The 17,419-nt window shown below is 50.6% G+C and overlaps 1 protein-coding gene across 22 annotated transcripts; it reads right to left on the reverse strand.

Moving 5' to 3' along the window:
- Window positions 1-115: 115 nt before the first annotated feature.
- LOC122369734 (mannose-1-phosphate guanyltransferase beta-like) lies at window positions 116-9,257 on the reverse strand. 22 transcript variants are annotated; one of them, XM_043344676.1, is made up of 10 exons: window positions 9,181-9,257; window positions 8,766-8,888; window positions 7,977-8,033; window positions 7,465-7,596; window positions 6,882-6,976; window positions 4,803-4,994; window positions 4,322-4,477; window positions 3,834-4,040; window positions 3,318-3,500; window positions 116-1,313 (listed from the first exon to the last, which is right to left on the reverse strand). In XM_043344676.1, the coding sequence occupies exons 3-10, from the start codon at window positions 8,002-8,004 to the stop codon at window positions 1,182-1,184; spliced, it is 1,125 nt and encodes a 374-aa protein (XP_043200611.1). In that variant the 5' UTR covers window positions 8,005-8,033; window positions 8,766-8,888; window positions 9,181-9,257; the 3' UTR covers window positions 116-1,181. The 22 variants fall into 22 exon arrangements, with proteins under 22 accessions (XP_043200611.1, XP_043200605.1, XP_043200608.1 ...); XM_043344670.1 differs by having other exon boundaries at window positions 7,977-8,072; XM_043344673.1 differs by having other exon boundaries at window positions 8,762-8,888.
- Window positions 9,258-17,419: the final 8,162 nt, after the last annotated feature.

The raw sequence follows: 17,419 nt of genomic DNA on the forward strand, positions 1-17,419 counted from the left end.
GGACTAAAATGGGCCAGTGTCGGATTGAGCACACCGTTGCCTTCTCAGGTCCACCTCACCCCTTTAACACTAGCCACTCGGTACTCGGACAAGTCAGAGTAAACACACGCCGCTGTTGGTAACCCATCACGCGGTATATTCAATCGCACGACGATCAAATAATCACCACATCATATACATTGTGCCAGTACACCAATGGCATATCAGACAATGCGATGGAAAATTTATCAAATCTACAACAATCTACTTGGCCATTAATTTGCATCCATGCATAATTCATCACACAGCAATGAAACTTGACAAAATAAAATATACTATACAAAATACAACGCCGTGTAAAATAAACATCAAGCAACAGTTCGGAAAACTGAACAAAGTATTATGCTTTATATATCAATCATACCCCACTCATGATAACGAATACCATTGAAAATCAAAAGGACAGATGGAAAATGTGTAACCATGCACAATCTCGGTAGCTCAGTCATTCTCCGGTTACAAATCATCCCATCATGGGAGGGTCAAGAGCTGATGCCGTGAGGAAATGTCCACGTCATTCAAGCCGCACACCAAATTTAAATAGTTCCGCATGATTTAACCGTCAAGTTCGCCGGTAGACACCAGAGTACCCAGGAACGGTCGTGCTGTGCGCGTTACACCCGCACCGCAAACCGCGACGTGTGAGGACCGATCGTGACTTCGACAAAATTCAGAGGAGAGGTCCCGTCAGCCCGATACCCGAACCCAAACGGCGCAGAAACGCTGTGCGTCACATACGTCACACGTGGACCAGGCGCGCCACAGACGCCACAAACGGCAGTACACCGCACCGCCTGAATTTGTACACAACCTCCGGAAAGGCACGGTCCAGTGTCCCCCACTGGCCCCCACACCACCCCCCGACCCAGCGACAGCGGACATTATATACCTCCCCTGGGCCGCCGGGGAGGCGCCGAATCGGACCAGCCGCAGAGACGTCATCGCAACGACAGATCGCCAGTTACAGCGGCAGACCCGACCCACCCCCACCGACGGCGTCACACCAGACGCCAGCCCTGGAGCAAGTAAAACCCAATGGCGCCGCCACGGAATCACGTCAAACACAGCTGATCATTAGCAGCCGTCCTCCAATGACGTCAAAACCTGTCCTCCAGTGACGTCAGACCTCTCCCACCACGCTACTACATGATGATGCGGGGCTCGGAGACGGAGGCGGCTATCGACTTGTGCGGCAGCACGATGCCGCCGTTGACGTAGATCTCGTCCTGGACGATGACGTCCTCGCCGAGTACGGTGACGTTCTCCATGCGAACCTGCGGGAGAGGAGGGGTCAGGGGGGCGACACGGCTATTCGCGCAATGTATTCAGTTATGGGCCGCGCGGGGCCTCGCGATGACGCGGCTGGAGGCAACTGCTCAGCGCGCTAGGATACTTCTGGCGGGGCCGGGCGCTGAACGGTGTGCAATGAATGGGTTATGGGCGGGCGGACAGAGATAAGGTATTGAATTTGAATTGACATCAGCAATCGGGTGGGGAGGGAGAACGTTTCTAATCGAGCTTGGGATGGGGAAAGCCGAAAATGTCACGATCGGATCATAGCTCCGACAGGGCCGGGTGCCGTACCATGTGTAGTATATTTAGGCGGGCAGACAGAGATCAGTTATTGGATTTAAATTCACCTTACCATCGGTTTCTGGTGGTGTTTGAAGACGTTTTTAGTCAAGCTCGGGGTCGGGCAACCCACTGGCGGATCCAGGGGAAGGCATTTGGGGCAAATGTCTTCCCCCACAATCGGGGCAGCGCCCGAAATCGCTTTTCGAGAATAAAAGAAAACTTCACAACTATTCTGAGGAAATGTTGGTTAATCACACTGCACAGCAGTGCGCAAGAAATCGAAATCCGAGCTTCTTTTTTTAAATTAATTCGGAAAAAAAACTTTTTGAGGTTAGCCCCCGCAGTGTCCAAGACCGCTTCCTTATCCGCCAGTTGTGAATAAGTCTGAATGAAGTCACGGTCGATACCGAGCTTCGGCGGGACCAGGCGCCGCATACGTTGTACGTACCTACGTACCTACAATGAAAAGGCGGACAGACTCCTGACCCCACATCCTACTGCTGTGACCCGTGCTTCTGTGGGTGAAGCACTGAAGCATCACGGAATCCCACAGGACCTGCGAGTCGACGAGGTGGCCGCTTTGGCCGCCGGGTACTGCAGCTCCCTGGAGTTGCCTGGGACCGATGGTAAAACAGCAGCTCCGGCGGTGCCCCTATGAGCCGTAATAATTAGTGAATTCCCGTAATGTAGAGATCATATCCTCAATGATTTCCATTACGGTTTTATATTCCTAAGCAATATGACAGACCAATTATGCTTGCCTACGTAATCAGGCATTACCTCTGATGGTTAAACGCTCAGTACAACATGCGTTGTCTGTCAAACAACAATCGACGATGGGATCCTTTCTCGAATCATCTCTTAAACCATCGGTTGTCGATTCACCCACCCCGTTTCCCTAAAAATAGACGGTCAGATTCGGCCTGGGTCCTTACGAGTTACGACCCCTCTGGATTCGCCAGAGACGGGATCGGGTCGCCGTTATTGCACTCGTCTTAGTGTCTTTAGATACATACAGCTTCGACCATGGACGTCGGACGGAGTGATCGTTCTACGAATGTACGCACCATCCAGGCCTAGGATGCATCGAGGTTTATAAGACTGCAGTCTGTAGATCAATCAGCATAACAATGGTGGTATGCAACCACATTAGAAGATCTCTCCGGCTCCCGCAACGTTCCAACGCCCCTCCTTTATGCATTCGCCCGATGTGTCCGCCGAGCCGGCTTGCCTCCAATGACGTCATCGGCCGGCCGGCGGCGTTCAAGGTCAAACGGCTGGTGTCCTTACCTGGAGTTCTATAGCCTTGGGAGGGGTCAGAAACCGGGGACGAGATCGGGGAGGGGCGTACGGGAACGGTTGGTAAGGTACAACTGGGACAAATAGTTCAACAGTCTCCAGTTGCAACATATCAAGGTTTGTAAGTCGTTTGCAGTCGAATAGCTATAACATTCTGGATTGAAGATTCATGCGACAGGTCCTTTTTTCCTTTCTTGTAGGTCTAAATTATTAGTAAAGTTATCTTGCATTGAGCTCGCTGAGGGCTTTGTAGTGGCCTATTTTGGTGCTGATAGAGGTCAATGACATGCCGCGTTGTTGGAATTTTGGATGGACGCTTCCGAAACTGCAGATGTTAAACGCCCCTTTGCTATATCGCGGTCTCCCACCACGCCTACAATTCCCACCATCTCGCCAACTCTCACCCATCGTCCTACGACGCAGCGCCAGCCGACGATCGAGTTCTCGATCCACGAGTGCGATTTGATGTGGGCTCCTCGCATCACGGTGGCGCGCTTGATGCGCACACCGTCCTCGATAATGACGTCCGGCCCGATGGTGACGTTCGGGCCGATCTTGCAGTTCTTGCCTATCCGCGCCGTAGGGTCCTGGAGCGAGGACCAGAGGTCAGAACGGTCAGGGGGGGGAGCATTCATATACTCCACAAATCATATATGCCACAGCAGAAATTGTAGGTTGTAGGTTGTATGTAAGGTTAGATCAAGTTAGATTACGTTTTTTTCTATATTAACTGTGGAAAGACGTTAACTGCGACGATCGTGGCACGTGTAACTTCGTGGTACACTCGATATACAGTATACACCCTGCTAGTTGCCAGGGGGAGGTTAATAAAAATACAATACTGCTCCATACACAGCCCAGCCCAAATCCTCTTTTCTCATCCACACCCTGAACCGCTCGGTCCCCCGCTCGGCACTCACCACCATCACCCCGCTGGCCACGCCGTCCCCCTTGTACAGCAGCGACGGATCCTTGGTCTTGAGCGACGTCAGGTACATGCACATGCCGGTGAGGAAGTCCTTGGGCTGTCCGACGTCCATCCAGAAGCCCTGCAGCTCGAAGCTGAACAGATTACCGTCCTCGGCCATCACGGGGAAGATCTCCTTCTCGATGCTGGTCGGACGCAGCTGGACGCGAGGCGGGAAACGGTACAGGTTAGGTTAACATAGACACAGAGTGGTGGGTCATGGGTGGGAGCTAAAGGCAGATAGCTTGCAAGCAGCTGCAGAGGAAGATATACAAATAAGTCATATCTTCTATTAATATCACATGGCGACGAAGCATTGTTTTCACGAGAAGCACCCGTAAATAAACAACGCTGGCGTATAAGAGACTGATCGGCTACTGATCGGTGCATTATGTCGTCATTGACGAACAGCTTCTGCTTTCCCTGCCTGTCACAACTCACCTGAATTCTGTCCAGGATCGATGTGTTGAAGATGTACAGTCCGGCGTTAATTTTGTTGGAAACAAACTCCTGCGGCTTCTCGACGAACCGCTCAATGCGGCCTCTCTCGTCGTAGCAGACAACACCGTATTTAGAGGGCTCCTCGACCTTGGTCACCTGTGGTGGCAGAGTGAGGGCACGGGTCAGCAAACGCAAAGGTTGGGTTGGGTTGAGTGGCATGCAAGGACAAATTTGCAATACGTTTAGATTTCTCGATGCGTCTATATCTACTCGCGGTCTAAGCAAAACAGAAAACAGCAACTAGGCCATAACCGTAATCAAATGTAACCAAACATGCGTGGCATTCGGTTTTCAAATCGAAGACAAACCTTATACAACGACACTTCAAAGACTTTAATCAATAAATGACGCAACAGCATGATCCTCCATCAGTGGCCTACACCGACGCTGCACCAGCGCTCTTCACCAGCGCCACACTCACCACAATGGTGCCCTCCTTGCCGTGGTTGCGGTGGAAGCTGACCATATCCCTGAACGGAAAGTTGCAGATGATGTCCGAGTTGAGCACGAAGAACGGCTCGTCGTTGGAAGCCAGGATGTCCCTGGCCAGGGCCAGCGGGCCGGCCGTGCCCAGCGGCTCTGTCTCCAGCGAGAACGTGATCTGGACACCCAGCTGTGAACAGAGGGGGTGGGTGATACCGGGTTAGATTTATGGTGTTGGAGACAATAAAGGTTCATCGCAAGCATATGCACTATGCAGTATGCGCTGTATGCACTATGCTGCATACTCTGTGTTTAAAAGGCGACAAATTTTCAAACATTTTGTTTTTTCATGCCTCACAAGACAAATATGACAGCAATGGACAACAATTACTTTATTACGAATAAACATGAGACTGACATGCCTGTTTTTTTTTTCAGATGTCGCACACTTGTGGGAAGTGAACAGGTGTTCGGCCTTGTCGGCTCAGAAATGGTTCCTATGAGCACCACGGAGGGACAAGGGCAATATACATACGTCGATTCGTGTGCTGACAACAAGTTTTGCTAATTTTTGTTTGCCTAGCTTTGGAATGTCTCGGATTACACGATATGTTCGGGTACTGACATGACAAAACACAAGCATTTCGTCATGAAAGCGTGGACACTCGCAAAATGCCTCCTGTGCTTTTTTACACGCTGGGTGTTTAGTGTGCCATTTGTGACATTCCGGGGATTATAAGGACTACGAAAGGTGGAATGATGTGACGTTATTCTGGTAAGCATGAGACGATCAACCTTGGTGACGCTTTCTTACGTCACGCATTTTTCAAATATGCTTACCAAATAACAATACGTCGATGATCTATCAGCTAACAACTAACAAGCCCATAACGTTTCACCATATGCTCTAAATATAACGGAGTTCCGGCAGTTAGCACTATGACGCAGTTGTCCTGCACAATCTCAAGGAGCCCACTGGCGGCTCGAGGTCAATGAGGGGACCGTAAATGAGTCATGAAACGCGCCGCCAAAATAAGGCCTCCTCGGGGATAACGGGGACATTTAAGACGTGATCAAATGCTGCGATTTCGCCCAGACATCAAGCTATCAGCGAAGGAAGTTGTCAATCTAGACAACTTCAAGATAATAAGTACGGGTAATCAAAGTAAAGTTTTGAAAAAGGTCCAAGCTTTCTGGAGGCGGATTCCATTGAAGTACACAACTAAATTTCAGCAAATTAAAAGCATGAATCCTGCGTCTGCGCAGCTCCAATTTTTACCGTACGACATAATAATAGTATCAGGCGACATTCGAGAGAATTCCAACTGACTCAAGCACGCCCGGGTAATCAGTAGCTGCACCGTTGTTTCGTAACGGCGCACCCTGCGTTATCGGTGCTGCGCCTGTTATCGGTACTGGTTCCGAGTCCCCGAGCGAATGGCGTCATTCAGCTGGAGTTCGCGTTGCCGACGTGAGACCATGAAATCAGCCCGGCGTCACAGCTCATGGCGCGACAGCCACCACCGGGGTACACAAGAAGGACATCCTATTTTGGACAGAGCAGGATATACACTGATGATCCGGGCGCAGGGCACAGTTCAGAGCCGACGCTCCAGGGCTGCCGAGTAACACAAACACAGCTGTGCTGAGTGAGCGGAACAAAACGCGATGTGATCTGCGACGCACACCCCATGACACCACAATAACCGACAACTAACTGGCCGAAGCTGAAATTCATGACGTGTCAGCTGCTTTATACATAATCCGAACCCAGGCTGATAAAACCACTACCTAGTGATTATGAATCCTACATTCTGGGGTTTCTCTTGGAACGCTCAAATGGCCGAAGACGAGGAATAGGTATTGCGTCCACCGCGCCATTTACAACGGGACCCTCGATTCGACACCCAACTGTATGCATTCCAATTTAGAAATCACTGGCCATGAATCATGATAGTGCCATGCCGCACCGAACTGCAACAGCTCAACTCCGCTGACGAAGTAAGGTCTAAGTGGATTTTTCCGTACCTCCGACGTTGTATGGCGCAGTCCGCCCCGACGCGTCTCCGATACCCACCTTTTCGGCCTCCTGCCGGAGCTCCTGCTCCATCTGCTCTGCCCGGTACGAGACGGCCAGCACCACGTGCGACACGCCCGCGTCCACCAGCGCCTCTGAGGATAAAATAGGTACAAGTGTGAGGTCATACCGCATGTCGACAACGTACAGACGAGTGAGGAAGAACACCGCGTCCACCAGCGCCTCCCGAGGACGGGCGTGAGGGTATACGCAGCGTCTCTTAGAACGGGCGTGTGCCTGTGGTCATACGCAGTTACGGAAGGTTTTCGTCAGGGCACCGCCAGTGCCGACAAAAATGCCCACTATCGTACTCAGAAATGGCTGATAAAATAGAATAGTTACATAAATACTTTTCTTCGATAATACTCATAACACGGGTCTACATTTAAATACGTTCATAAGTCCATCGGGAAATGTGACAAACGCACAAAAATCGAAGCAATAAGTCATGTGCGAGTGAAAGTAAAAAATGTCCCAAAGACTGCATCAATGACGGACTCAGGACTGAGTACTCTGTCCGTCCCCCCCCCCCCCCCCCGGCGCCAACAAACCGACTGAGCGCCGGACGCGGCCCATTTCTCACCGATCATGTGCAGGACGAGCGGCTTGTTGGCGAACTCGACCAGCGGCTTGGGCCGCGACAGCGTCAGCGGGCGGAGACGCGTGCCGAACCCGCCCACCAGAATCAGCGCCTTCATGTTCATCAAATTCTCAGCTGGCCACAGGGAGAGCACACAGTCAGAGAGACAGCTCATAGCGGACGTACGAGGTGAACGGCAGGGAGGGCTGGTAAAGCCAGTAGGATTTTAGGGCTTTTAGGGCATAAAATTACCAGAGCTGCCATAACTCAAAGAGCATTATCAAAATTACTCATTCTGAGTTCCATTCTCAGTAATAATGCATTGCATATCACTAGATGGTGAACTGGAAATGCAACAAACTATTAGCAAAAACAAAAACTCTAGTTGAGTGCAAATTAATGCCTGAAAGGGACATTTCCAGCACTATATGATATCGATCAATCAGTAATCAAGTCGAGGCACAACAGAAGCACACAATGGATAACAAAAACTAAGACAAAACACCAAAACATACCTTTTTGTGGTTCAGCCTGAGGAGCCATGGTGAAGCAGCCAGTCAATCCTTGACTTCCTGAATAATATGTGAACTGCTATGAAGCAAAAGCAAGCACTGCAACAACACAAATACAGCTCTAACAATCATTGCTCCTTGACTGAATATTGCATGCAAAAAAGCATTCACACAAGCCAGTTGTGCAATGCAAACTTCAACATGCTCTAAGACAAAAATCAAATGTGTTAGGGCATGGGACAACTTCATGGAGGCAAATAGTGCATGGAATCAGTTCATTGTGAAGGAAGGTGTTGAATAATATGTTTCCCTGAAAATGCAGGACAAATCAATTACAGCTTATGAGGAGAAATGAATCTGTAACGATCTGTAATAACATGATTCAAGCATATCTGAGCAGCTGAATTGACTAAAATATTAGGTGTGACATATCTAATTGAATTACCAACTAAACCTTCAAAACCAATTTTGGATCAGTGATATGGGACTGGGACTAGCTTTCCTAAGGCATGCTTCAGCTTGCTTCTTATACTACCAGATGATTGCAGTTTTGGATGCATACTCACTCCTGACTCCTATGTTGTACAGGTAGTCTTGGATAGGTAAATCAGGATGGTGAGCAGAGATCAACTGAAGCAGGCACAAAACTCCAAAGTCCAAAACTATGACTTAATTGCTTGTAATTCATTGCATGACTAAAACCAAAGCACATGCAACCAAGAAGCTTGTGTGTGATAAATCCATAATAGGCCATATAGGTGCAACCTCTTTAAGTTGAGCTGACTTACCTACCTAACCGCTGATAAATGTAGTTTGATGCAATGAGGTACGTAGGTCACAGTAGCTCAAGTTTGCTGTCTGATCAATTCAAGCAGTATTTCCTTGATAATTGATACAGGCTGCCCAAATGTGCTTCTGGAAGTAAGGAAACAATGTTAGCCAAATGAAAATGTTATCAAGAATCAATCAAGATGGCAATAAGAGCATAAATAAATGACTCATATTGATATTTCAACAACAGACTCCAACTCTGACTGCCGGTAGGTATGGGGGGTAATGGCTCATGCCAAAGGTGGCAGTGATCTCTCTGTTTTTAGGGCCTTGCTTCTCTGAAAACAACGCAGTTGTCACTGCCAACTAGTTGCTGTTGCCATTATTCAAATCAACAAATACACCGCCCACCAACTCAAATCCCTTCCCTACCTACCTATGTCCATACCTACCTACCGTCTGCGCTCAAGTTTGTATCTGAGGGCGTACTCAAGAATCATGGGGCTACGCTTTCTAAGAAGAAACAGTTACGTTACTCCACCTGTTCAAAAATAAGCGATGATGCACGCTATCGCTGAAAAAATGGATAAATATCTTATAGAAACACTGCAATTTGGAACACTTTTAGTTTCTTAAATGTAAATATACAAATTATTTGCGTCCTAAGAATGCCGAATACTCGAATGAAAGCTTTCAAAACTTTCCCGCTATCTGCTTGTGATAGCCGCTTACAGTGATTAGAACAATATTTTTTGGCGCAGTGTCGACAAATCTGATCGACGCATTCCGACGTTTGTTGTGGTTTGTTGTGCGTTACGATGTAAACAAACCACTTAGACGAAGCGTTTAATGGGGATTACAGGCTGATTTTTTTTTAAGTTTTTCATTTTTACCGAGCAGAAAGGTAAGCCGATGGTCCATCAACTTTTACTCACGATTTGTTGTTTACACGATACACATAATTGACATGTTATTGATATTGATATCTAAAAAAATCAGTTTCAACTTTCAGGCTTCAGCTCGTACAAAGTTACACAACAAAGAAACTCTGTCGTAACTTGTAAGATAAGCAATTAGTCTACACAATACACATTGAAATTCTAGTCATGTTTGGGTCCATTATTATACAAAATTTGGATATAGCAGGACACTTTTCCCTTTGAGGCTGTCTAATTTTCAAAAGTCCTCATGCTATGCCTTCTGCCTCGTTGGTGACGCCCGGCCGTTTTGCCATGTAAATAAGGTTAAGAAAGCGTCTTGATGTTTTTCATTTTATGTGATATAATTTATACAATTTCAGCAACATTGGCTGATGCCTGGGTAAAGGGGGAATTCCTCATTCATTCATAACTCAATCTATCAGCACTTGTAGGTTGGAAATGTTTATTTATTTAAGCCAACAAGTGCAATGGAATCATATTTTGTTCTACAATTTTGCTGTCCTCAAGATAGTGCCTCAGGTTAAATTGGTTTGATTATTGAATTTGATTTATTTATTATATTTCATGAAAGTGTCTTGATATAATTGAATTTGACAAATATTTGGCAAGATCCTCAGGTTTGGGCATATTTCCTAAATCAGGCAGACAGTAGATGATTTTTTTGTATATCCATCCTTTTTTCAAGTCCTCATGTATGGTGCACAGTGCACACTTGTTGAAAAGGATTGACATCAGGTTGCAGTTTTGTGACTTGTGCTTAGGTACTGAAGTTAATTCTTGTCCTTTGTCTAGTCAACTCATGTAGGTATCTGTCTATCTATGAATAAATATTTCCACGTTGTCCTCCCTGGCTCCACCCTCCCCCCATGATATGCTATTATAAGTTGATAAGGCAAAAAATGTTTATTTTCATTAATAAACATAGCATTGTCTGCAGCATCAGACTTTAATGCATAGGTTTGATCGAGCGCATCCAGTCGCAAACATCGACCTAAATGGTAAGCGATTCTCAACTGCATTGGGATCAACAAATTACATGTGGTTCACTGTAACCCTATTTCCCATTCACCCAAGGGAACCCGTAGGCCGTAGCCCGTCCAGCGTTTGTCCCCTTTGCGCTGTGCCGCGGCGCGCGGCGGTCGCCCCGTCCGCCGCCGCCGGTACCGACGCGCCGTCTATTTCTGTCACCGGGCGCCGGGCCGGGCACCGGGCCGCCAGCGGCCGCACCGCGCCGCCCCCGGCAGTCGGCGCCGCCCCGGCTGTGTCGCGAGCCGCGCGGAGAGCGCACTGTGTCGACCCGACCTGACCCGACCCGACCCGACCTGACCCGCCCGGAGAGGCGCCGCCATGGCCGCCGCCGCCTGTGGTAAGCTGGGTTGGCTCGCCGGCTGTTGTCGCCCTCGTTAACTCGCACATCGTCCCTGCTAGTTGATTATATGCGATGTGATTATTACTTATTCATATTTTCCTGTCTATTTTCTCTCCACTGGGAGGTAAATATCAGGGTAACTTATCGCCAGGCGTACTTCCGCCCGATGACCTTCCGTCGTCCTCGCTACGGCCCGCATCAGCCTCCCTCCCGCTGGTTCACAAACCCCTCTCCTCTCCTCGCCAAGTATGATGAGTTCATTGATGAGGCTGCCGGCGTCCAAAGCAAACAACGCAAGGCGGAGGGGTGGGACCGGAGTCAACAGAGGTCGACCGGAAGCCGCGGTGGGGACGGATGGAGTTGCCGATACAGCCATGGCTGGAGTGTGTCACTGGCGACCGGTGCCACCCCCTGCGTTGCCGACTACCAATATGTTTGGTGTCGTATGTCGGGCTCGGAATTCGAGAGGGGAGAACACTCCCTCTCCGGCACCCGTTCGGGCCATGAAGGACCGGCCGGCGTGCGCTACGCTCCCCTCCGCTGCGGCTCTCAGTTGCTATCACCCGTGAATCCGTTCTGTCTCCGTATCTCCAAACGGCGGTCGGCCAGTGTGCCGGTGTGCTCTGCTGAGTGCGCTTGGTGCTGGTGTTAGTCCCACGTGCCGTCTCAGCGTGGGCATCTGTGTTCTCAGCAGTGCCTGCTGATTGTGTTTCAGAGCGCGTCAAGTCCGGCAACTGGCTCGGCAGGCACAAGCGGTGCTCGTCGGAGCCTGCTGGAGACGATTCAGCGGACATCGCCCCGTGAGTGTTCAACGTTCACTGGTTAGCTCAGATCACCCACGGTCCCTTGGAGTTTGGGCTAGACTGACACAGACACCGGGACTTGGACACCGGGACACCAGGACTGTGTCATGCCAGTGTCCCAAAATTTGCCAGTTTGGGTGGGAAGTAACATCCAAATCAAAATAATTTTCCACTCTCACAATTTTCCAGAGCGATTTTTTCACTCCCTAGTTTACCAATTAAGAGCATATGCGTGCACTTCGTACCTCCCTCCATATTCGATTCAATGATCTTTTAAGGCAGCTCCCACATCCTCCAACACTCACAAATTAATTGTTGGTATCTGTTTTTTTGCTCTTTTTTGTACTCTTCTAACTGGCAATTTCCACTCTCAGCCCTCTTTATAGTGACGAATATTCCCCTCTGACACCCAAGCCAAAATATAATTTTGGGACACTGTGTCATACTGACTGTATCATACTGTCATACTGACGCAGACACCGGGGCTGGGCTGGGTCACTGGGGTAAGACAGCAGAAGCTGCGACTTTATTTTCATCCGGCAGGGTTGAGCAAATCACGTGCGGTATCTTCACTGTGTGTCGGAATGAGCGTCTCAAAGTTAAGCTCTCAGACGAGGCTTGCAATATCCCCTGAATAAGTTGTGGTATAGTGACCCTGGCATTTGCGGATTTCTCATCAGTGTTCGTTTCTTGCTCATCTGCGCAGGTGAGCCAGGACCCGCTGATGACTGAGTAACCGTGTTTATTAGTGAACACGGTCGTGTTTGCGTACCGTCGCTTTTCTACACAAACGATGGAAAATTACGCTCACTTCTCAGTTAGCATTATTTGAAGCAGCCTGATTGATTGAATACCTTGCTGGCTTATTCACGTTTGATTAATTCACCAAACGATGTGCTTCGATGCTACCGACCATTGCACCATCGATTTGCATGCGAGGTTGTCAAAGCGATTCCGCAACTCTGGGTCTGTCGGCTGCTAAAAGCTGCGGCCTTGAATGAAAAAGAACCTGATTTCATGCTGCAAGTTTTGCTGCCACTGAGCTGTTGGTTACAACATACCTCGCAGCCAGAGTTTGGCAGGTGTCCAGCAATGAAAAGAGATTCACTTTCATGATCAGATCATCCAACAACTCTGTTACTCAAAAGAACTGCAACTGTGGTTGCTCATTCAGCACGCATGCGAGCGAGATGGTTCTCTTCGACGGCTGCTCCGATAATGGCAGGCGAAGCCACAACACGCGATCATCTGGCCGGCGCATGCTCTTGGCCTTGGGATTCGCACTGGGGTGAGACGGCACACACATCGTGTGTTCCACCGCTTCTGAAATCGAGCGGAGCCGAACTGGGCCGTGGCCAATAACAGCAGCGGCCGGCTCGGCCCTCTGGCCTCTCCCCGATCAACAATGGTGGTCCTCTGCCCTCACTGAGAGGCGCTAACGCTGGATGACCCACCGGGTTCTGAGACTCTGATACTCAGCTGATCCGCTGATAGGTTACTACCTGTGAGTTGAGATTATGTCTGCAGTTCCGATGATACCGTTTGCTGACTTCAGTTCCCTGGTGTTGTATTCAAGGGTTCCCCGTAGGCTCTAGGAACTCGAATGGTGTTGATCATCCCTTTTGTGCTGCGATCCTGACGTATGCAGCTGGCTGACTGTGAAAGCATTGCGTTGAGTGGTGCTGTCAGTGGTGCTCTCACCTGTGACAAGTGTAGCGTGGTGTACAATATTGTAAATATTGCGGGGCGCAGCGTTGTATTGTGGTTAGTTACATCTCCCCGAGGAACTAGGGCCGTGCCCGCGTTAGGTTGTATCCCCTCGTACTGCTGTGGCTATGACCGTACCGTGTTGTGTTTTATTCTGCTGTATCTCGCCGTGCTGCTTTGGCCGTAGCCGTGTTGTACCGCACTGTGTCGTACTGTGTTGTGCCGTATCTCCCCGTGCTGCTTTGGCCGTAGCCGTGTTGTACCGCACTGTGTCGTACTGTGTTGTGCCGTGTCTTCCCCGTGTGGCTGTGGCCGTGACCGTACCGCGCTGTGTCGTACTGTGTTGTGCCGTGTCTTCCCCGTGTGTTGTGGCCGTGACCGTGTTGTACCGCACTGTGTCGTACTGGTTGTGCCGTGTCTTCCCCGTGCTGCTTTGGCCGTAGCCGTGTTGTACCGTGCTGTGCTGTGTCGTACTGTGTTGTGCCGTGCCTCCCCGTGTGTTATGGCCGTAGCCGTGTTGTACCGCGCTGTGTCGTACCGGCGTGTTGTGCCGTATATTCCCCGTGTCGCTGTGGCCGTGACCGTGTCTTGCCGACCCAGAGTCTCGCGCCGTCTGACACTGCCACCGCCGCGGCAGTGCGGGGAATGGGGCCGCGCCGGCGCATTGTTGAACGGCCGCCAACCCCCGCGCCAGCTCAGCCCTCCGACCCAGAGGGCCGCCTCATAGAACACCGGCCGTAAATTCACAGCTCCGACAGCGGGTGGCTGCGAGGTTCTAAAGAATTTGCAGCTTGTCTTCCTTTTGGCATCATTCTGTATTGCAGTCTTCTCCATTTATGGAATGAAAGAAAAATGAAATTCATAGAATGTCTGCATCATAACATTGTTGATATGGTCTGGAATTCGGAGCACAGGTGACTACAACACGCGGCTACCAATGCAACACGCTCCGAGCCAACGATATCGAATCTCCGGCCAACCCGCACCGCACGGACAAACTCGCTGCGCCCGCCAGTCGAATGCTGGAAATCGTAGACCAGCGCCGTCCCTGGTGCGTCCCGTCCAGCAGTGCTCCCTGTCAGTGACAGCTGACAGCTGACAGCTCTGTGGGGAGGGTGGGTCCTGGCGCCGCAGCCCGGTGGATCGGCGCTGTCGGCCCAGCCAGCCAGCTCCGGCCGCGGGCGGTGTTTCTCTGCCTCACGGCTGCTGGCAGCGAGTCCCAGGGCCGCCGGCGTCACCCATACCAGGGCGCGCCGAGCTGTGAAAACAGCTACGGTGCTGTCTGTGAGACCTCAGCACTTATCGCTTAGAAGGCTCTCGTCCAGTCGTCGATTTCGCACCCCCCCCCCCCCCCCCAACCGGTGCTATTTTCGCAACCTAATCCGCCGTCGCTCGCCGCTGTCCATGCAACACACGATCCCATCTGAGGATGACACAAACCTGGCAGCGGGCGGGCGTCGCCGCTGGATTTGGGACGCTGTGACAGCGAGCGGCGACTCTGGTCAACCCGAGTGACCCTGGTGAGAGGTCCACCCTGCCAGCACGCGCCGTCGGGGAGCGGCGGCTGGCGGCGCGGCTCGAATTACCGTGATTGTGAGCGTGTGCGAGTGGTAGGAGCGCGGCGCGTGAGATGGAATAATGGACGGTGTAGGGCGCCTTATACGATGCTAATTCAGCGTCGGTTTGCTTTTTGAAGACAGTGAACGGCACTGCTCCAGGAAAGTGTATCTTTAACTGCTACTGTACGACTGTATGGCTTGAAAGTTACATGGCCAGCAAAATAGCGATACTGACATTAGCTTTCGACAAGTTTATGGACATGGCGCAATTAATTAGGATCCAAACCGGGTGTAACGTTGTGTGACGTTGAAATTGGCCATGAAATCGATAATGTTACCAGAAACCGCTACACTGTTGGCGCCGTCACACTAACATTGACGTATCGTTGATGACATATATCGCAAGCATCGACATTTATGCCCTTGCTCTCAAATTGGCATAAACCGTTATTAACCCGCCTGCAGCATTGGACTCATCGATAATGTAACCAGTAACCGCTACACTTTTGGCGCCGTCCCACTAACCTGATCCAGAACGAGACGGATTAGCTTTGAAGGAAAAGTCTCACTGAGATAACGGCCCCTTTGCGGGATCCAAGTACAAGGCCATCAAGCTGAGTGGGCGGTAGGTATTGCGGGGATGTCCGCGAGGACTGGTATTCGTGATAATACCGGTATTGGCATGTGTGCCGACCTTGGTAGGCTACTCCAGGATGCCCGGTCACTTTCGCCCATCGTTTGGCCTTAGGCGTGCCTCCCGATCCTTGTGGTGGGACCAGCTGCATAGAAATCTTATGACAGTTGCACCAATTATGTGGCCTCAGTGATCTGGTACTCAGTGATCTGTACTAGCCGTGACTACATACATGTACCCTTAACGCTGGCACCGTCGCGTCGACCAAAATATGGTGGTTCTTCGTTCAAAGTGTTTTTCCAGCCTCAAAGCATACCTAATTGATCAACGACAAGCTGTGAAGTCGAAACCGGTCGGTGGTGTTCACTTTTCGTCTGCGCTGGGCACTGCAATGTTGTTGGCCTTATGCTGGTAGTCCAATGCCTTTGGATTCCTTTTTACAATTTCCCTTTCATGTGAACTGTGAGAGATGACTTCAGATGTGAGGACTACTTTCGCATCCATCACCAGCACCTTCATCAGACAGTATCAGAGTCCTCTGCCCTCGGTGACCACAGGGCTGGAGCCGTGGTCCGTCCCGGCGGTCGCCAGTGGCGGTGGCCTGTTTTATCATATTTTTAACCGCACCCGGGCCGGGCCGGGCTGGGACGGGGCCCGCTGGCCGCCGACCGTCCCCCGTCTGCCAAGAGAAGCGAGACGCCGCCGACGGCTCAGCGCGGCCCTGCCAGCTGCCAGGGCGGCCGGTCGGTAGGTAGGCTGGTCGGTCGGTAGGCTGGTTGGTCTGGCTCTCCCTTCCCATCTGAAACTGAAAGTTCTGGTTTCTCGTGTCCCCTGCATCACCGAGTTGCGCCGTTAAAAGTCAATCCAAGATAGTTATACGAGTACTGACGGGAAAGCTATAATGTTCCAGCAAGATCGTTCAGTCGCCACACTCGCTGACACCTCTCGGAGCACCATAGGCGGCGGAACGGGGAGGGCACCGGGGCACCGTGCCCCCCTTTGCTTTTGGCATTTTAACGTTAGTCCTATGGGCGTTGCATGGAAAGAATGGGACCAAAAGTCGGCAGTGCCCCCCTTTAATTGAAGGTGTTCCGCCGCTACTGCGGAGCACTACCATTGTAGCCGTGACGTCTATTCAGTACTTTCCAGCGACAGAATGTTCGTACATTCTCCCTACACACCCTGGCGCTGCTCAGACCCTGATGAAACCCCGCGGCGGCGCCGGGGGCGGCTGTCTGTCAGCGCCCGCCCGCCCCACCCACCGCTCTACCGGCCCTCTGACGCTCTCTCCAGCTCAGTCTCGGTCTGTCCAGACTGGGCCGAGACGTGTCAAGATCGTGGGGCTCCCGGTTTAGCCGGCAGTCACTGGGCGCAACACCCTGATGGGGTGGCGCGGCACTCCATCAGTTATCGGCTAATTGATATCCCATCGGTTTGTTGACATGTCATTAACACTTTTTGATATATCGTTTTAGTTTAGGTTAGGTATTGTGGCTTTTTCAGGATTTTTGTTTTATTCTCCACGTGCGTTGTCCATGTTACAGTGACAGAATTCAGTCGGCACATTCTAATGTGACGCACAAATTCACGACTAAGTAGACCTTTTTGCAACAGCCCTGCTTTTTGCTCGCATACCAGCTGGTTATCATATGGCTCGTGTGC

Source organism: Amphibalanus amphitrite, unplaced genomic scaffold (assembly GCF_019059575.1).
Source record: "Amphibalanus amphitrite isolate SeventyFive unplaced genomic scaffold, NRLGWU_Aamphi_draft 001067F_arrow, whole genome shotgun sequence".
NCBI lineage: Eukaryota > Metazoa > Arthropoda > Thecostraca > Balanomorpha > Balanidae > Amphibalanus > Amphibalanus amphitrite.

Excerpts from the sequence above, each read along its gene's own strand:
- LOC122369734 (XM_043344676.1), bottom strand. The coding sequence starts at position 8,004 with ATGGCTCCTCAGGCTGAACCACAAAAAG. Across the intron at positions 7,597-7,976 it reads TCAGGCTGAACCACAAAAAG|CTGAGAATTTGATGAACATG; the intron begins GTATGTTTTGGT and ends CCCTGTGGCCAG. Across the intron at positions 4,995-6,881 it reads TCCGGCAGGAGGCCGAAAAG|CTGGGTGTCCAGATCACGTT; the intron begins GTGGGTATCGGA and ends CTCTGTTCACAG.